The sequence below is a fragment of the Cydia fagiglandana genome, chromosome 25 (assembly GCF_963556715.1).
Source record: "Cydia fagiglandana chromosome 25, ilCydFagi1.1, whole genome shotgun sequence".
Taxonomy (NCBI): Eukaryota; Metazoa; Arthropoda; class Insecta; order Lepidoptera; family Tortricidae; genus Cydia; species Cydia fagiglandana.
The window spans coordinates 11,233,483-11,255,544 of NC_085956.1; the positions used below are offsets into that span (position 1 = coordinate 11,233,483).

The window sequence follows — 22,062 nt, forward strand, 5'->3', positions numbered from 1 at the left end:
TATCAGAAGGCTGATAACAAAATATTGATTTATATTTTTCGCGATAAGCCCCCTCCAGACTATGCGCGTGAATCGCGGGCGAAGCCGCGAACGCGAGTGTGTAGTCGATTTCGCTGTCTGCGAAAATCGACGCCACACTCGAGCCCCCTTCACACTAGTGCGCGAATCGTAGCGCGAAGCCGCGAACGCGAGTGTGGCGTCGATGTTCGCAGACAGCGAAATCGACTCCACACTCGCATTCGCGGCTTCGCGCGCGATTCACGCGCATAGTCTGGAGGAGGCTTCGCGTTCGCGGCTTCGCGCCGCGATTCGCGCACGAGTGTGGAGGAGGCTATAGACCGTCAGATAAATTTAATTTATATTTGATTAGACTCGCAGTTGAAACCAGTTTTAGATTAGACCACTCTATTTTTAGGGCTCCCGTTGGGTACAATGGGTAAAATGGGACCCTATTACTAAGACTCCACTGTCCGTCTGATGGCCGTCAATCTGTCTGTCACCAAGCTGTAACTCATGAACCGTGATAGCCAGACACTTGAAATTTTCACAAATGATTTATTTATGTTTCCAATATAACAACAAATACTAAAATCAGAATAAAATAAATATTTAAGTGATTGCTCCCATACAATAAACCTGATTTTTTTGCGTAATGGTACCGAACTCGGAGTAATTAACAATGGAGCCGCCATTAACAGGCGTTCCCCTCTGTCGAAAATAGGCGGCCAATGGTCAACCATATGTATGGACTGACGTTTATCTGACATGACGTACCTATACATTTGATGTGCCCCTCCCCCGCAAAAAACGGCAGACTATTTTGTACCGAAAATTTTAGACATGGCGTCTCCGTTGTTAATTACTCCGAGGTACCGAACGTTTCGTGCGCGAGTTCGACTCGCTCTTGGCCGGTTTTTTTCTCTGACAACACTGTACTTCCACGTTCTCTTGACAATGTCACGACAAACTTCACTCGGTTCAGTTTTGACGTGACACGAACTGGGTCGGTCGACGAAAATGTACTCAATAAAACTATTGTTCTGTGCGTTATTACTATGCTTCTCAGCGCGTGCCAACAGCCAGACGGTGCATAGACGATTCGAGTACAAATACTCATTCAAACCACCTTATTTGGCCCAGAAAGATGGATCCGTTCCCTTCTGGGAGTATGGAGGCAGTGAGTATTAGACCTTTCTCATCTTTTTTACTGGTGCATGACGACATTTAGCCTTTAAAGTGAATGTAACTTGTAGTCCAATCATATTTCTAGCTTTAACTTAAATATTTTGTGTCACAAAAGCGTTTAAATAAACATTTTTCGTTTATTGTTACGCTTGTTATCAGATCAGTTAGACACGTCAGTAATATCTGTCAGTGATGACAAGGACGGTCATATACGGGCAGTGCAAAGTGCGAGGGAGATAGCGGACTGTCAAAAATCGTGTTTTTTGCCTTCCAACTCGACAAAGCGGCAGGGTGTGAAATTACCCGCTTCTTGTATGAAAATGAGGCTCATTTTTAGTGTTCCGTACAAAACTTTGTTTATTTAATATACAGTGTTTCAAAACCATACCAGAGAGATACCAGCCATAGCGAAAATGTGCAAACATTTCTGTACTTTCACATTTAAATTTGAATACTTTGATGATTTAACTTCTTGTTTCTGATTAAATGCTAGAATGGACTATTATTAATTACAATTATCAATAATTATCATTATTGTTAACCAATAATAATGACATATGAAGACACTGCATTTATAGATGGTCAAACCAATTTGTTTTTTGCCGATATAATAAAGTTTTTTGGAAGCGCTGGTGGCCTAGCGGTAAGAGCGTGCGACTTGCAATCTGGAGGTCGCGAGTTCAAACCCCGGCTCGTACCAATGAGTTTTTCGGAACTTATGTACGAAATATCATTTGATATTTGCCAGTCGCTTTTCGGTGAAGGAAAACATCGTGAAGAAACCGGACTAATCCCAATAAGGCCTAGTTTACCCTCTGGGTTGGAAGGTCAGATGGCAGGCGCTTTCGTAAAACTAGTGCCTACTTCAAATCATGGGATTAGTTGTCAAGCGGACCCCAGGCTCCCATGAGCCGTGGCAGAATGCCGGGATAACGCGAGGAAGAGGAAAAAGAAGAGGTGACAAACAGGAATACGGCCCGCCCGATGGTAAGCGATAACTGTAGCCCATGGATGCCTGTGACGTCAGCAACAATGAGACTTGTCGAATTGTCGCACCTGTCACGTTGGTGAAATAGGGGCCAGGAAAACTATACTCATCCTTTTCTTTTAGGTGCTAGTACTAGTGTAAGACAAAGATAGTATGATTCTTTCTGTCTATGATTGAAATGAGGCAGTCCTTTTTGACAAACTATACTTATCCTATGCACAACCACATATTTTTTAAGACTAAATGCTGCAGCGAGCTTGTCAAAAAACAAGATGAGCTTAACACATTCACTGCCAGGGGGCGTGGCCTAGGAACAAACTTGTATGACCGTGGACGCACATGTGTGTGGGAGGGGGGGTGGGGGGGGTGAATGTGTTAACACCTTACTGCATGTAATAAAAAATATTTGTTGAAATTTGAACTTTAATAGCTGTCAATACAGTTAAAGTCAAAAAAGTCAAAAAGTCAAAAATACTTTATTCATGTAGGCCTAGTAACAAGCACTTATGAACGTTTTACATAATAATATATTATCTTAAGCTAATTATGAGAGCAATTTATTGAAGTTAATATTATTCCATAGTAATATTGGATTATTATACAGATCAAATTTAATACTAAGAATTTCACAAAAAGATCGTCAAACATAAAAAAAAATTGTATAAAAAATACTAGTCTAGAATGTTTCTAGAATAAAATCTAAATGTCAATAACAAATGTCAATAAAACTTAACAAAGAAGTACATACATTGAATTATCTATTTCGAGTCACAATTAATCCCACGTTGTTTTATCACTCATGTAGTCTTGTGTGGTATAATAAGCTTTAGAAATAAGTTTACGCTTTACATAATTTTAAAATTTATTAATTGATAATTCAGTAATATGGTTTGGAAGTTTATTATAAAATCTTACACAATTACCCATGAATGATTTTTTAATTTTATGGAGCCGTGTGAAGGGCACTGCGAGCTTATGTTTATTTCTAGTATTAATATTATGAATGTCACAATTTTTCCTAAAATTAACAATATTTTTATGTACATACAGAATATTCTCATAAATATATTGACAGTGCACTGTCATTATGTCAATTTCCTTGAATTTATCTCTTAAGTGAGTCTCTATGGTTCAATTTATATATTGCTCGAATAGCCCGCTTCTGCAGAACAAAAATGGTATTTATCTCTGAAGCACCGCCCCACAGTAAAATACCATATGCCATAATGCTATGGAAGTAACTAAAATATACTAATCGAGCTGTTTTCACATCAGTTAACTGACGGATTTTGCTCACTGCAAAAGCTGCAGAACTCAGTCTACTCGAAAGAGTAGCAATATGGGGACCCCACTGAAGTTTAGAATCTAAAGTTATACCAAGAAAAACTGTACTATCAACTAATTCCAATTCCTCATCCTTCACAATGACACTTGTTTGCACATGCCTTACGTTACTACTAGTGACAAACTGAATACATTTAGTCTTTTTCTCATTTAACAATAAATTATTAACATTGAACCAAAGGTAGTAAACCTTTGAAATAGCATCGTTTACATCATTGTACGCTTGTTGCTGTCGTTTGACTTTGAAAATAAGTGAGGTGTCGTCTGCAAACAATACTATGTCATGGTGGGTCTTTACAAGGAATGGCAAGTCATTTATGTAGATAAGGAACAGGAAAGGCCCCAATATTGACCCCTGTGGTACACCCATAGAGACCAATGACCCCGGTGATCGCTGTCCACTCACATCGACCCTTTGTATTCTACCATTTAAGTAGGACTTAAGTAAATTCAGTGCCGATCCTCTAACTCCATAATAGTGTAGTTTCCTGATCAATGTTTCATGACAAACGCAGTCGAACGCCTTAGACAAATCACAGAAGACACCTAAAGCATCTCGTGACTCCTCCCAGGCATCGAAAATATGCTTAATTAGCTCAACACCAGCATCGGTTGTTGAGCGACCCCGTGTGAAACCAAACTGCTTATTATGCATTAAATTATTGCCGTTAAAATGTCGTACTAATTGTGAAAGAACTAATTTTTCAAAAATCTTGCTGAATGTTGGTAGCACAGATATCGGTCTAAAGTTAGTGGGGTCAGAGCTGCTACCAGATTTAAACAAAGGAGTTATTTTACTATGTTTCATTAAATCAGGAAACTCGCCGCAATCGACACTGTTGTTAAATATAACTACCAAGTCAGGCGCTACAATTTCTACTAAGGATTTGACAGCATGGACAGAGACTCCCCAGAGGTCATTCGTTTTTTTGACATTAATTGATTTAAACGCCTTTATTACATCTGAGGTACAAACATGTTCAAAATGAAGGTCTCTACAACACTCTGGAGCGTTATCTTTTAATAATGTAACAGCAGATGAGGGTGATGAATTTAAATCCTTAGTTGTGGATACTGGTACCTCGGTGAAAAATTTTTCAAATTCAGTAGCTACTTCTAAATTGGAATCTATAATTTTGTCATCAATATTTAGTTTCAGTTCTTTCATTGTGTGTTTCGAGCGACCAGTCTCCACATTAATAACTTTCCAAGTTGCTTTAATAATGTCCGGACTATTTTTAATTTTCTGACTTAGATAATTCCGCTTAGCTATATGACAATCTATTTTAAACTTCTTCGAATATTCCTTGACATGTTCTTTAAATTCATCACTCGTATTAAACCGCCGTTCCTCATACAAAGCATACAGTTCACGTCTCCGTTGATGTAAGTCCGCAGTAGCCCACTCACTAAAAACAGATGCACCACTAACTACGACCGATTTTGAAGTAAATATCGCGTTATAATGTTCCATAAAAGTGTGAAAGAATGAATTATACATACTATTAGGACTCATATCGGAAGACAAAAAGGGTAGCGCCTGAACTAGACTTTGCTTCATTCTTTCCACGCGGTCCGAGGTTACTGGTACAAAAGTAATTTGTTTTCTCAATGTATTTTTCCTTAAGGCCTCAAATACCATTAATTGGCCTAAGTGGTCTGATTCTAAATTGCTGATAACTTTTTTAGTAATAGGAAAAATATCACTGAAAATATTATCTATACAGGTGGCACTAGTAGCAGTCACTCTAGTAGGCTCCATAAACATGTGGTTGAGATTAAACGATTTGAAAAGATTCAACAATCTACAAGACATTGTTGAATGTTCCAAAATATTTATATTAAAGTCGCCGCATATAAGTAATTTCTTACTAGAAGGTGATAGTTTAAGTAGGACAGATTCCATTGTTCTTTCAAATATTTCAAAATTACTTAATGGCGGCCTATAAATTTACGGCGGCCGTTAAATATCACATCCGCCATATATGGCTTCGTATGCGGTAAGGGGGGCTCGGCCGCCAACCTCAATTCCCTACAACTATATAGGTGGTGAGCTGACGTACCCAAAATGCGCTCGAGTATTTAGCAAGAAGGTAGGGTACGTGAGGCACTTAAGGGCGCACCAGAGAGTGGATCAGCTACACTCTAATAACACGAGTTAAAAATTGCCTACTCCAGAGCACACAGTCCCTGTGGCCGAAATTGGTCAGGAGAGCATCATCATAATAGGCATGGCGTTCTAGGGTTAATGCAAAACTTCATATCTGTACCTGAACATTGTTTAACTAAAATTTTTTATTTCAAACATCTATAGCAGCCAACCATGAGTAATTGATTTTCTTCGCAAGTTCATAATTTCGTAATTTAAAACAATGTGGCCTGTAAAAGTGGGTTATCCATGAGTTTTATATGTAGTTGGAGTAACGTAAGAACTAAGATACTAAAGTTGAGTTTAATGAAACAATGATGCTAAACCCTTTAATGACAGACAAAATCATCAAACAGCCTCCTAGCCTAGTCGGTAGTGACCCTGACTACGAAGCAGGAGGTCCCAGGTTTGCATCCTGGATAGAGCATTTATTTGTGTGTTCATCACAAATATTTGTTCCTGAGCTATGGATATTTTCTATGTATATAAGTATATATATGTATTTGTATATTATATATATCGTCGTCTGGTACCCACGACACAAGCCTTATTGAGCTGACTGTGGGACTAGGTTGATCTAAGTAAAAATTGTCCTATAATATTTATTTAAATGATTCATTTGGCAAAAAGTTTTGAATCTTAGTTAAATAAATAATTATTCAACAAACTCAAATGCCAAATACTTCAAAATCTTTTGTAATTCTCAAGTCTATTTCCGTATTTAGTGCACTTTCAGAACTCCACTAGAGTTGCAAGAGTCAGTAGGCTACAGTGTCTGCTTTACATCAAGTGCTTGTTTGCCACCATCATGGTATAAAAAAACCTTGAGCAGTCTACACAATGCATGCAAAGTTAATTATCATAAAAAATTACGCATTTTGGCCAAGCATATAAGAAAAAACTGCACAGAAAGTAATCAAACTAAATTGAACATTGTCCAAACATGCATTTCTTAATAGCTTATTAAAACTGTGATGCCGTTGCTAAATAAGCTTTATTGATTAAAATCAAAGTGCAATTTTCTTTGTAAGCATACAGCATGTGAAATATGTAAATGGCAATTGAGGCCTGACAGCAAAATCGACGCGCATTTTACGCCATCACAGCACTTTGGCGTGTCCTCATTAAATACAGTTAACGAAGCTCTCACGGCAACAATTTAGCATGGAGAATTTTTAGTTCCATTTTATGAAATTTTTACTATTTTATATCTCACTATAGGTCATGTTACATATATTATATTCGAATGAAACATCATTCATTTTTTGATAATTAAGAATATAACGATATACTTAAACTACTTAAAGTCTAATGTCACAAGTTTTCAAATTAATGCTTGCAAAAAAAAAGCAAGAAAATTTACAATATTTGATTGATTATGTAAATGACACTAATAAAAATTAAGTAAGCATGTGCTTCATACTATCTTTACTGTACACTCGTATTAAACTAAATGTATTTGAAACCGTATCTCAATGACAATAAAGTTTAAATCAGGATGTCAACATATTTCACAGTCCCATGTTTCGGGAGTAGCCTTCATTTCATTTATGGCCACGATTAGTCACACATTGTAAAATGATTACATCGATAAAGGTTATAAAGATTGAATACTTGCTTAGTTATCTCTTTTTTTACTGAATTTTAGACCTTACTACATGATAATAAGAACTTAAATATGTGCTATAAGTATTTACACTATCAATATAGGTTTTTTCTATTTATTATTTTATACTCAAATGATTTTAATTTTATTTTTTGCACTGCTCAGCTAAGATGTCAACAGGCCTAATGGCTAACAGGGAATAAAAATATTATATTTTTTAATTGATGTTACAAACCCTTGCTATGCTCAGGTCTCAGGGTCTTATTCTCTGCACTTTGTGTTATTTTTAATTAATTGCAACATTGAAAACGTGGTTTAATAAATAAATAAATATTAGAGGACATTCTTACACAGATTGACTAAGTCCCACAGTAAGCTCAAAAAGGCTTGTGTTGTGGGTACTCAGACAACGATATGTATAATATGCAAATACATACTTAAATTACGTAGAAAACACCCATGACTCAGGAACAAATATCTGTATCATCATACAAATAAATGCCCTTACTGGGATTCGAACCCAGGACCATCGGCTTCGCAGGCAGGGTCACTACCCACTAGGCCAGACCGGTCGTCAAAACCGGTTTTTAAACAGAGATATTACTCTACTGACTTACTAAACTACTCAACCAGTAAACTCTGTCCCTTTCAGATGCGATAGCGTCAGGCGAAAGCGTGCGGCTGGCGCCGTCGCTCCGAAGCCAGAAGGGTGCCATCTGGACGAAGCAGCCCGTAAACTTCGACTGGTGGGAGGTCGACGTCATGTTCAAGGTCACCGGCAGAGGGCGTATCGGTGCTGACGGTCTGGTGGGTACTTTACTGTAGTAGTCGATTTTGAGGTTTTCGGGGGTAAAACGGTTGGAAGGAAACATTGTATATAAAAATATATGGCCGCCTTCTTTTTTATCAAACTGTACAAGTATGTCTTAGTGTTTACAAGGTTTCTATATCTGAAAATAAAAACTAAAAACTACTGAACGGATTATCGTGCGGTTTTCACCTATCTATAGAGTGATTCTAGATTATAGAGTGAGACCGGAGTGGCGTCGTAAACTGCGGGAAGGCATGAGCATGACAAAGCATGACGAGCTCTGGCTGGACCAACTCAGGCAGAAACGAAATCGCAGAGCTGCCGGACCACCCCAGGCGGCTTAGCACGGTAGCCTTTTTATCGCTTGTCACCATGCCTGTCACGTTCTAACAAGTATGTAAGTGCGAAAGGGACGCGCATAGTGATAGTCGATAAAAATGGAACCGTGCTGCGCCCGCAGGAGTCAAGACACGTCTGTGATCAATGCGGCAAGAAGTGCCGATCGGCCATTGGTCTATACAGTCATCGCAGTCGATGTAGGCTGTAGACTACCTCCTCCAAATACTTTCTTTAGTCGCTGCAACTATCATCTGCAAAGATGCTGTGGCCAATGATGATAGAGTGATTCTAGAGGAAGGTTCAAGTGTAAAATTTGTTAAGGTTTTACATTTTTATTACACAAACGGGTCTACTGCGATATGATTTCATTAACTCAGCTGAAACGTCGGAATTTAAGGTAAAAACAATGTAATAGGCTACATTCCTACTAGTAAAATCAGCTTCATTTTAAGAACTGTCGAAACGATTTGCTAATATGGAATTTATATGAAAACGAATATAGTGACGTCACGGTAAACTCGCCTACTTTTTATATTTCAATCCGATTTATTTAATACAAATTGTGCTTAAAAATCTAATTTAATAATAATTATCTGGTGCTTTATTTCGTGCACGGTTTGAAATAATTTATTTTAACTCCAGGAAACCCCGGAGACCCGTTTGTGTAATAAAAATGTGTACAAAACGCGAGAGTTTAAAGTGTTAATATTGTTAAGGTTTTGTGTAACCCGTGATACATGTCTGTCCATAACATTCTCATAAGAATTACCTTCTTGTAATGGCACGAGACATGTTGAGAAGTAACAATAATCCACATAAAGACGTGGGTGGTCGGACTGAACCTAGTGATCAAAAGACTCGAGCCCTGTTAGCTCTTTTTAGGGTTCCGCACCCAAAGGGTAAAACGGGACCCTATTACTAAGACTTCACTGTCCGTCCGTCCGTCCGTCTGTCACCAGGCTGTATCTCACGAGCCGTGATAGCTAGACAGTTGAAATTTTCACAGATGATGTATTTCTGTTGCCGCTGTAACAACAAATACTAAAAAGTACGGAACGGTGGGCGAGTCCGACTTGCACTTGTCCGGTTTTTTTAGGGCTTGCTTCATGGGATTAGTTGTCAAGTGGACCCCAGGCTCACATGAGCCGTGGCGAAATGCCGGGATAACGCGAGGAAGAAGAGATTTCATTCTTCCATATGGCAACCCTAGTCGGGGCGGGGCGGTGCGTGGCCGTTCTGTATGATAATACTATTACTTTCTGTCCAGGCGTTCTGGTACACGTCTGCGCGGGGCGACTACACCGGGGAGGTGTTCGGCTCGTCGGACCGATGGAACGGGCTGGCGGTCATCTTCGACAGCTTCGACAACGACAACAAACACAACAACCCGTACATCATGGCCGTGCTCAACGACGGCACCAAGGTCTTCGACCACAAGAGGTGACTAACACATTTTCTCAAATTAGGGGTCATCCATTAATTACGTCACACGAATTTCTAGGTTTTTTGACCCCTCCCCCCTTCCTTGTCACACTTGGTCACATTTGGCAAACCCCTCCCCCCTAGTGTGACGTCACATTTTTTCTACGAAATCGCCAAATCGAATTAAGTAAGTACCTAATATTATTAATAATTTATCAAAATATTTTTGACGATATAAATATTAGTAATTTTATAACCCAAAACTGCTTAGGAAAGAAAATTAAACGAATAAAACCGATTATCGTTTTAAAAACTTGTTATTTAAATGTACAGCGAATAAAATAATTTAAATAAATTTTCGGTTACTGATCAAGTTAAAGTGACGTCACAAAGTTTGTGTCTCCCCCCTCCCCCATGTCACAATATGTCACATTTTCTTGACCCCCTCCCTCCCCCTAAACGTGTGATGTAATTAATGGATGACCCCTTATGAACATTTTCCAAATAAAGGAAACTGCAGAAAAATTCTATCTGACTACTGAATCTCACAAAATTTCATTTGAGTAATGCGACCTGCAGAGTTGACCATCCGGACATACAAAAGTCTTTCTGACCAAACTAAAACGCACACCTTCGGTAACGCTTCGATCAATTTATTAGGGTTCCGTATCCAAAGGGTAAAACGGGACCCTATTACTAAGACTCTGCTGTCCGTCCGTCCGTCCGTCGTCACCAGGCTGTATCTCACGAACCGTGATAGCTAGACAGTTGAAATTTTCACAGATGATGTATTTCTGTTGCCGCTATAACAACAAATACTAAAAACAGAATAAAATAAAGATTTAAGTGGGGCTCCCATACAACAAACGTGATTTTTGACTGAAGTTAAGCAACGTCGGGTGGGGTCAGTACTTGGATGGGTGACCGTTTTTTTTTTGCTTTTTTTTCATTATGGTACGGAACCCTTCGTGCGCGAGTCCGACTCGCACTTGCCCGGTTTTTATTAAACTACCTTGTTATGTTACAGTGACGGCTCCATGCAGATGTTATCGGGCTGTCTCCGTGACTTCAGGAACAAGCCATTCCCTACGCGCGCGCGCATCGAGTACTACCAGAACACATTAACTGTGCACTTCCACAACGGTAACTATCTCCCTCACACACTATGCGGGAGACAAGACGAGCATATATGATGTCGACTTCCACAACGGTAGTTACCTTAGTTAAAATAAATATTAAAATACGATTAAATTGTATCATTTTGTGCAGGCATGACAAACAACGAGGCGGACTACGAGCTGTGCTTCCGCGCCGAGAACGTCGTGCTGCCCCGAGGCGGGTACTTCGGCCTCTCGGCCGCCACGGGAGGCCTGGCCGACGACCACGACGTCGTACATCTACTCACTACTTCTCTACACAGCACGCAACAGGCTGGTAAGAAGATGAGATATTTATTTCAGAGAAATTAACAATACAAGTACATATACATTATACAAGTAGAAGAAATGAGTTTGAGTCAAATCGTGGTGCCGTGGCCAGGGTTTTAGGAGATATTAGAACATGTGCTACCCAGAACCGGGTACATCGGCCTCTCGGCCGATCACCACGTCGTACATCTACTCACTACTTCTCTACACAGCACCCAACAGGCTGGTAAGAAGATGAGATATGTAACAGAATCTCTTTAATACGATTTCCAGCGTATACACCGTTTCACACTGGTCATCATTAGCCACAGCATCTTGATAGATGATTGTTACAGCGACACTTTATTAAGAAGAGGTCTGCGCCGTCGGAGATGGGAGGTGCGGCACACCTTTTCCCATGGCTGTAAAGTCCAATCGCAGCACGACACTTCCTACCACAAAGATCGCAGGTGAAATGCGAATCTCTTGATGGTTCCTGTGAAACGCGAAGTCTTTTCTGCTTTAAATCATCGTGCCAGACTTCATCATGCTTCGCTATGCTATCATGTAAAAGGTTACGCCATTCAGCTCTTTTAAGGGCTTCCGTTTCCCAGGTGTTCGGGTCGATGCCAAAGGACAACATGTCCCCCTTACAGGAATCTTTAAAGCGAAGCATTTTTTCACGGTTGGCACACTTTATTCGGTAAAGATGCGTTTTTGGTCCCTTCAGAAACTTCTCAAGCGGGTTTCACTGTCAGTAGAATAATCGTATGTGTTACATATTTGGTGCGTGTGACCAGGATTTTAGCAAGATACAGTTGTAGTTCATAATTATTTTCCATCGTATTTTCACATACAAAAAGTACTGACGTTGACTGAAGAAGTATCATGACAAATACGAACATTTCCGAGAAAGTACAATGGAAAACAATTATGCACTACATCTGTATTAGAATATGTGCTACATACCTAAAGGCGGGTACTCGTATTATAAAATAATAATCGTATATATATAGTAATAATAGTATTAGAAAAAAATAATCCCAGCACATGAAAGGTTAATCACTATTTAAAACTATACAGGTTGTTTTTTTAGTCACCTGCAATAATTTACGGGGTGAATATACAAAATTAGCAACTTACCAACCCCAAAATCGCAAAATATTGGCTGTTATATCCATTTTCGCTGGTCTGGTGTTGATATTTTGTATGGAAGACTACATTTTTTTTACGATTGGGGTTGGTCTTACGTAAAATAGTCTCAACTCAAGACTTGTATTAAAAAGTTCGTTACATTTTGGTGCCGTGACCAGGATATCAATTATAAATTAAATTAAATTTATTTAAGACCAACAAAGAATCAATTTCGTTAGTAACACATTTTCTAATCTTAAAACTAATTGACCGTGATCTGGGTTCTAGCAGAATTACCAGTGCTTCACCCGAAAGAGTGGAGCGCATTACTGAGCCAGAACCCTTTTGTTTTGCTGCAACGCACACAGCACATTTATTGATACATCTTGTTCCTGATTTTAGTTTTAGTTTGATATTGTTATTGTTTCTGTTTTTTCTGTCAATGTGTGTATTGTGGCAAGCTAATAAATGGTTATCTAATTATGAATTATGTTGTGATGATAAGTTTGAGCGACATTGTTGCAGGCGGGCAGCAAATCAGCAACGATGAGCAACAGAAGCTGTCGCAGGAGTACCAGGAGTACCAGCGCAAGCTGGACCAGCAGAAGGAGGACTACAGGAAGGAGCACCCGGATGAGGTACTATCATACACTAGCGGCTCGATTCGGGAAATGAATAAGAGATGCACTTGATATGAAATAGTAAAGATATGTGACGTTCCACGGCAAAATGTACCTTATGGCGGCTGGCGCCGCGATTCGGGAAATTAATTAGAGATTCACTAGATATGAAATAGTAAAGTTATGTGACGTTCCACGACAAAAGGTACCTTATGGCGGCTGGCGCTTACGTCGCATAGCGCCGCAATAATATTGGAGCGACCTTAATAATCGTAAGCGCCAACCGCCATAAGGTACCTTTATCCGTGGGACGTCACATATCTTTACTATATCGTACCTAGAATTCACTTTCCGAATCGCGCCGTAGGAATCCTCTAGACGGAGTTTAGAGCAATTATTTCATGAAGACGATCCTGCCAAAAATACAGGGGTGGGTGACCAGGTGAGCGAGTCCCGTGCCGTGATTGGTCCGTTCAAAGACACGGACGTCATACATAGACACTTTGACTCGAAAATGGAGTACAACTACCGTATGTTTGTGGCAGAGGGGGTAGCGCTACTATGCTCAGTCTGGAGGATGTCTTGTCTGTGGGTACACTCAAGTTACTGAATCACTATTACTAAATAAGAGCCAAGAACTCTATAAAGTAAATTCTGCATATAAAATTATCTATTGAACCATTAGAAGTACAACATACAAATTTAATACAGTTGTTCTTCTCTGTCTGTCTGTAGGTGCGCGACAAGGAGGGCGAGTTTGAGGACTGGTTCGAGTCAGACGGACAACGGGAGCTCAGACAGATCTTCCAGGGACAAGGACAGATCCACGACGTACTGAGAGAACTGAACAAGAAGGTCGACGAGGTGAGTGTTGTGTCGTCTCTGTCTGTCTCTAGGGGCGCGACAAGGAGACAGATCTTCCAGGGACAAGGACAGATCCACGACGTACTGAGAGAACTGAACAAGAAGGTCGACGAGGTGAGTGTTGTGTCGTCTCTGTCTGTCTCTAGGGGCGCGACAAGGAGACAGATCTTCCAGGGACAAGGACAGATCCACGACGTGCTGAGAGAACTGAACAAGAAGGTCGACGAGGTGAGTGTTGTGTCGTCTCTGTCTGTCTCTAGGGGCGCGACAAGGAGACAGATCTTCCAGGGACAAGGACAGATCCACGACGTGCTGAGAGAACTGATCAAGCAGGTCGACGAGGTGAGTGTTGTGTCGTCTCTGTCTGTCTCTAGGGGCGCGACAAGGAGACAGATCTTCCAGGACAAGGACAGATCCACGACGTGCTGAGAGAACTGAACAAGAAGGTCGACGAGGTGAGTGTTGTGTCGTCTCTGTCTGTCTCTAGGGGCGCGACAAGGAGACAGATCTTCCAGGGACAAGGACAGATCCACGACGTGCTGAGAGAACTGAACAAGAAGGTCGACGAGGTGAGTGTTGTGTCGTCTCTGTCTGTCTCTAGGGGCGCGACAAGGAGACAGATCTTCCAGGGACAAGGACAGATACACGACGTGCTGAGAGAACTGAACAAGAAGGTCGACGAGGTGAGTACTCCTTACAACACAAACACAATCATCCTATAACATAATTTTAGAGATGCAACGGATAGTTGTTTGGCCGGATACCGGATATTCGGCCTGACCATCGGTATCTCCAGCCTGGGGTACTGGAGGCCTTGGTCACTTTAACAAGCTTTTAGGTTTCACCTGACCGTTGTCTGTCTGTCGGACTGTAATCAAACCTTGCAAGTTTTTGATCCACTTCCCGGTTTCCGGTTGAGCTGAAATTTTGCATGCATGTATAAATCGGATGACAATGCAATATTATGGTACCATCGAGCTGATCTGATGATGGAGACAGGAGGTGGCCATAGGAACTCTGTGATGAAACAACGCAACCTAATTGTGTTAGAGGTTTTTAGAATTGTCTCGATGAGTATTAGTTGTCTGTCGCAAGAAAAGTACAGTCAGCGATAAAAGCTTGTACCAAAAATGAAATTTTTGCCTAAAACTTAGTTCTTAGCATATGACATTATTATTGTCCATTTATTTATTTTTTTTCTTAGGCTAGGTCATTTATAACATGAATATAAAAGTAAAATAAAAGAACACATAAAAAACAATAAAAAATAAGTATAAACACATTATAAAAAACCTAACCTGGGGTGCCGCCAGCAGCGGGGCATGACATTATTATTATTAATAATTATTTGGAGCCTTCCGTGTCCCACTGCTGGGCAAAGGCCTCCCCCCAATTTCTCCACAGATCTCACAGATTCTTAATAACACGTCAATGTTTGTCTGTAACAGGTGATCGGCAAGCAGATGAACTCCCTGTCGATGCTGTCGGCCGTGTATTCGCATGCGCAGGGCCAGCCCGTCGCGGCGCAGCAGCCGGGACAGGCGCCAGTGAGTATAGTTTGTAGATTTCTAATAGAGCCCGACGGCTAATCCTATTGTCTATTGTTCACACGACTATCGTGCGAGCCGAGCGGCAGCCCACTGCCGTACTCCTGCACGGGCGGTGCGCCGGCCAAATGTACCTAAACTGCGTAGTGACTGCCTGATGACGTCCGACTTTCAATCCGGAGGTCGCGGGTTCAAATCCCGGCTCGTACCAATGAGTTTTTCGGAACTTATGTGCGAAATATCATTTGATATTTGCCATTCGCTTTTCGGTGAAGGAAAACATCGTGAGGAAACCGGACTAATCCCAATAAGGCCTAGTTTACCCTCTGGGTTGGAAGGTCAGATGGCAGTCGCTTTCGTAAAAACTAGTGCCTACGTCAAATCATGGGATTAGTTATCAAGCGGAACCCAGGCTCCCATGAGCCGTGGCAAAATGCCGGGACAACGCGATGAAGAAGAGTCAGCAATGCGGGTTTTAGAGCGCAGCGTGGTGTTTCTTATGCGAATAGGCTGACTTATTTATAATTATATATTGATTGTGTGACAGATGCAGATGGGCGGTCTGCCGGTGGCGCGCCACGACTGGGACGCGCTGGTCGCCAACAACCAGATCATCATCAACACCATCGCGGAGCTCAAGTCAGTACACAGACAGCTTGCCAAAAAAGAGTACACATTAAAAAGTGACAACACTCTAGTGTCGTCCCGTTCTCTTATTCTGTCGGCGGCCGATCGTAAGATTAGGCATATCGTGAAATTCCTAGGCATATCGTGAAACGTGAAAATCTTTGACTCATTCCCTGACTCGACGGAGCTCCTATTTCTGGGCAGTTTGCCCTTCGGGCATCTGAAGCAACCTAACGAAACTATCTTACCTATATATTGGTTTAATGTGACTATCCTCAAAACAATACACAGGAACATTACGATATGCCTGATCTTACGATCGGCCGTCGACATATAAATTGATTTGAAAGGGACGACACTACAGTGTTGCCACTTTTTAATTTCTAATCTTTTTTGCCAGGCTGTACTGAACATTCTTTATTACATCTGAACTTCATTCTAGTATTTTCCTAGTACTTGAATACGGATTTGTTTAAAGTTTGAAAGGAAAATGAATGGTGGCTCAGGATTCCACTTTTTGAGCCACTTGTCACACTCTATTATGTCAACTTTTGAATATATTTTTCCTCATATATCTTTCTATATTATTTGTGTGATAAGCCCGAGTTCTATTTATTTGTTTATAAATATTTTTATTATTATATTATATCTGTGTTGTCTAAGTACCAAGCCTTATTGAGATTACTTAATTAATGAGATTTCAATAAATATCAAATGACTGTGGGACTTAATTTAGCCAATTTGTGAAATAATGGCCTATAATATTTCATAATTTGTCATTTATTAATATGAACCTTATTTATTCGCCAGAGGGTTCATAATCGAAGTGTCCCGCAAGGCGGACGGGATCGCGGCCGCCGGCGGCGGCGGGACAGCCATCAACCCGCAGTTCCTGTCAGAAATGAGAGACAGTCTCCAACAAGTGCAACAGACTGTCAATGGAGTCGCACAGAGGTATGTATACTTACTGAAACGATGCTTTCTATGGTTGGCTGGTAGAACGCCTCATTGCATTAAGTGTGCCTTTGTATGTTAAGTTTTTATTCTTGTGCATTTTAAAAAAGAATAAATAATGAAGGTCCCAAACCACTTCCTTGGGGCATCCCAAGTTCAACCCTACGTCTCCTTTGTTCTACGTTAACTACTGGAAATATACTATTTTCTGGTTATATGGCAGATCTAGATTATTTAATATACCGTTATACTTTGTATAGTTTGTGACCAATACGGATAATTGCAGTTTTTAAAAGTATTCTTAATGATCAACGTAGTCAAAAGCTTTAGACTAATCTTAAAGAAAAAACAACGGGTTGCACTCCGGGAGTGCCGACAGAAGTGAAAACTCAATGACTAGTCCAAAATGTCTGCAGCACTATGTATAATTGACCCATACTCCTTTCTATTGAAACACTTTAGTTCCGAAATTGCTGGCCAGTGAGCTTAAATTTGTAGCGTTAGTTGTTTATAATTCGAATAGAAATTGTAAAGTTACCTTGCAGACCTCGCGTCTAAATATATTTGGTCATGATATTTTGAGTTTTATTCACCAGTACTATAGAGTTCACTTTTATTAGCGATTTCATCAAGATGTAGCTTTAATGAATTGTATCGGAGTGATATAAAGTTAGAATATAACTGTGAGATCCTCGTATTTCAGCTCGTACAAGATTAGAACATTGAGCTTTATTGCTTAATATAAAAGTCTGACTGGATTAGTGAATAACATTGTCCGTCACACATGACATCAGCGCGTTACGCGTTACCCGTTACGCTGTCTCGAGTTTATCATTTTTTCCCCACCTCAAAAAGTGCTCAACGCCGCTAAAGAAGTTTTCACTTCAAAAGTAAACCAAACCTAATTTGTTCAGCAATGTTGTGTCTTCCGTTGCAGGATATCGTCGCCGGCGCACGCGGCGGCGCAGACGGCGTGTCCGACGCCGAGCTGCGTGGGGCTCACCGCCCTAATAATGGTGGTGACGTCACAACTCGTCGTCATGTTCCTTTACAACCTCTACAAGTAAGTACAGGACAATGATAGGGCTGTTGCCTGTATGTAAAATACATTATATCAATATCATACCATTCACAAAAGCACCAGAAAAATGTTACATTAACCTAGACCGCAGTTATTTTCAGACATAAACATTTATTCAGCAAATAGGCCACACGGGCACTTTTACATGTCAACATTGAATTTATTACAAGCAAAAAATAATAACATCAACAATTTTATAAAATAAAACTAACAATTCGATCTAACGTACCTATTACAATTACTAAGAGATGTATATGGTCTCTTAATGTCGAATTACATACAAAACACAAAAAAAAATCACAATTATATTTAATATAATATAATAAATCTGACATAACTATAAAGAGTGAGTAACTTGACCGTGACGTCTGAATTCCATAACGGCTAACCGTTTTGACTGTTGAAAAAAATTGATTTGACTATGACTAGACAGTTCTATCTTCTACCACAGAATAAATAATAATATTATATAAATTTATTCTGTGGTAGAAGATAGAACTGTCTAGTCTAGTCAAATCAATTTTTTTCAACAGTCAAAGCGGTTACTATTATATTATAATAGTACTAGGTACAGAAGACTCACTCTCTAACAAAACGCGTCTGTCACGATCAGCACAGATATGGCCGCTATGTGGCGACAGCGCCACGCGCGGCTTATGGCAAACCCCAAAATTGGGGTCGAACGGATGTACTTTTAGCTACCTGTAGCAAAGCGACGAAATCGCGGAGTGAGCCACGCCTGCTTCTACCCTATTATTCTGGACTCGTACCAAAAAGTAAAAAAACAGACTTATTTCCGGCAATCATTTTTGGTATTACGTTTACAAATAATAATATAATATAAACCTGAGATCATTATATTACAACTTTTTTTAAATCTTTTTCAGAGAAAGAAAAGAAGCTCAAGCGAAGAAATTCTTCTAAGGTAGTTCCGTACCCCCTCCCCTCCCGCACCCCCTCACCATATATCGATATAACAAATTGTAATAAATTAACAATTAATACTCATATGTGTAAGAGCGAAGATCTCTAAAATATCTACACATTTGCCTACAAAAATACATACACAATACTTACATAATATATCTACATAATACATATACAATGTTAGAGATTTTTCATGAATAATTTCTAATATTAATCAAATTATATTTTTATATGAAATAAGTCACCTACTTCTATTTATCGCAGTTAAAACACTAGCTTTTGCCTGCGACTTTACGTGGAATGATAATGATGATATGTCCTTCCCCAGGCCTCAAACTATCTCCATACTAAATGTTCGGATCTATATCTGAATTCCTAAAGTCTTTTCTTCTATTTTTGCATTCCCTAATATTGTTTGTCATAATGATCAGTTGTCCTAACACTAAAAACCCTAATTTTGTTTTCCCTAATTATTATTTACTCATCCTAATGTTATTAAGCATATTTTCTTTTTTGCGAGGGTCGCAGTTCTAACCCTAACCTAACCTACTTTTGGGGCAGCAAGTTCTAAAACCTAACCAGTTTTCAGAACCTTACATTATGGAAAATAATCGTTATGACAATTGATCGTTAGGGCATGTGCCCATTAGGACAAACCAGTTAGAGCAAGTGACTTTAGGACAAACGTTGTTAGGGATTCAGAATGATACCCTAAATGTTCAGATGTTTTTGAGTTCTTCATCTGTGTACATGTACTCTCAACAAATGTATTAAAGCATATTAGAATTACCTAAGACCTCAAAGTACAACAATTTGACACTTTTTCCGAAATTGTGTAATTTTTTTGGACATAGGCAATTTTGATGTGCATATACATACATATTTACACAAATATCCGTATGTAGTGTTTCCTATATTCATTAGGTTTTTAAATTATTATAAATATTATAAAAGTCTTGTCCACTAAGATTCTTACACTATGGCGCCAATACTCTTAATGAGATTATGACATACATTAATGTCGGACTCAAATAATTATAACTTCGGTTTCTATACTATTTTCTATGTAAGTATACAGGGTGATCAATCCAAATGGGTCAATATGGACAAGTCAGAAACTATGAGAGATAGCGAAATCTGTTCTTAGGAAGTACCTATTTTTATTACTTGAATTTTACATTTTAACGTAAATATTTTATTTAGGAACCATGGCTTCGATTTTAGATTTAATAATAATGGCATTCAAATTTTTTTAACTCATACATAACCGGGAATCACTACACACACTACACTCAGCACAACTACTAGCTTAGTAGACATAAAAATGTATGCAGAAGTGCTAAACTAAGTGTTGGCTGACTGTACCTATTTATAAGAAGTTTTAAACAGGAACGATTTTAGATATCACAATATTATGTTACGAGCGGGTGCGGGCCCGGTCTTGTCAATGTAATGACAATGGAGATACATGAAAGTATACAGGTTGATTCACAAAAGCTGGCACGAATGGAATGAACGAAACTTTCATTATATGAGTGTGTATCGGGATACAGTCAGAGCCACCATTTTATTGGTTAATGTGATACACACACACACATGGATATTATCATTCACTCGATTCGTGCCAGATCTTGTGAATCGACTAAATACAAATGATCGTAACGAGGTGAAATTATGAACTTTTTCGGCTAGAGTAAGTGAAAAGCGTGTAAAAATTGTCAGTTTAACTAGATGGCGCTGTACGTCGCCATATTTTTTGCAGGAACTGGATTGTTAAACGTCAACTTTTGACAACCGGAGTTACCGCTTAATATATTACATATGCTGTAATTTTTAGTCAAACTCAAAAGTATTATGTATACAGTACATACTGTCTGACCAAGGGGCTTTAATTCCAGGGCTTGATTTTACTCGCTAAACTGAGCTACTTTTACTATGGGACCAACCCTAAAATCGGGGAACTTTTTTTTGCATTTCCATAGAAAACTTCGACATCTGATCAGCCAAAATGTATGAAAAAGTAAAAATTGTTTTCGTGATTTCGGGGTTGCTGCCATAATAAAAGTAGCTCAGTTTAGCGAGTAGAATCGAGCCCTGTATTTAAAGCCCCATGGTCAGTAACACCCTGTATACGAAGTCATCTATTTATGACATTGTCATTACATTGACTATTCGACTTATAACATAACGTAGAAGTTCATTTTTTACCACGTCTCGAGAGTAAGAAATAAATAATTTGTAAATAATATTTATATTTTTGTGTCCTGTAATAGTTTTATTTTTCTCATTTGTTTTTCTACGAAATTTTATTGGACTCCGAAACTTAAGTGAGGTTGTATTTTTTTAGATAAATGAAGACTTGGTTGGCATTTATTCTACTTGGTTGTTAAGGAGGATTCTCGTGCCGACTCGGGGTATTTTAGAGATAATTCTCGGGCGTTCTCGACTTTTCTTAAGAATTAATGAAGTTTGTCATTAGAAAGATACGTAGTTAAATATGTAGCCCAATTTATCTCTTAATAAGTTCGAGAATGTTAGATTTTTTTAAATTATTTTTGTTACACCTTAGGTATACTCTTGTAGTTTGCGATTGAAAGATAGTACTACATTTGATTTTCTGCAATAGCAGACAGTTAGGGCATAAAATCAAATGTAGGGCATAAAACTTATAATATTATTTTTCAATCACAAACTAGTTGTCATATATTCTTCGGTTTTTATTTATTTTGAGTTACCATTTGAGTTCTTTAGTTCTAGAAATTTCTCGAGTCGTCTCGAGAATTCTCCACTTTGTCTTGAAGGTTCTCGTTTGCACTCGCAACTTCTGGTATCGAATTTACTAGAAAGAGAATAAAATTGTAATAAAAAAATACATTGTTTATTGTTCAACAATAAAAATGTGCCAAATATTATGTGTTTTATTTATTTTTAACAAGCTTTTCAGTGGACACAAAAAGTGTATTTCTTCCGAAACATTTTTGTATTTATTACAGAAAATAACATATCTTGGTAATAATTTATCTACAGTATCTACACAATTACACATACCTATAATAAA

The 22,062-nt window shown here is 39.1% G+C and overlaps 1 protein-coding gene across 1 annotated transcript; it reads left to right on the forward strand.

Annotated features, from left to right (window-relative positions):
• The first annotated feature begins 965 nt into the window (after positions 1-965).
• Positions 966-21,913, forward strand: LOC134677181 (protein ERGIC-53). The gene is made up of 12 exons (XM_063535624.1): positions 966-1,177; positions 7,925-8,079; positions 9,690-9,862; positions 10,872-10,987; positions 11,114-11,278; positions 12,910-13,022; positions 13,740-13,868; positions 15,317-15,415; positions 15,963-16,054; positions 16,853-16,996; positions 17,934-18,059; positions 18,965-21,913. The coding sequence occupies exons 1-12, from the start codon at positions 1,018-1,020 to the stop codon at positions 18,999-19,001; spliced, it is 1,509 nt and encodes a 502-aa protein (XP_063391694.1). The 5' UTR covers positions 966-1,017; the 3' UTR covers positions 19,002-21,913.
• Positions 21,914-22,062: the final 149 nt, after the last annotated feature.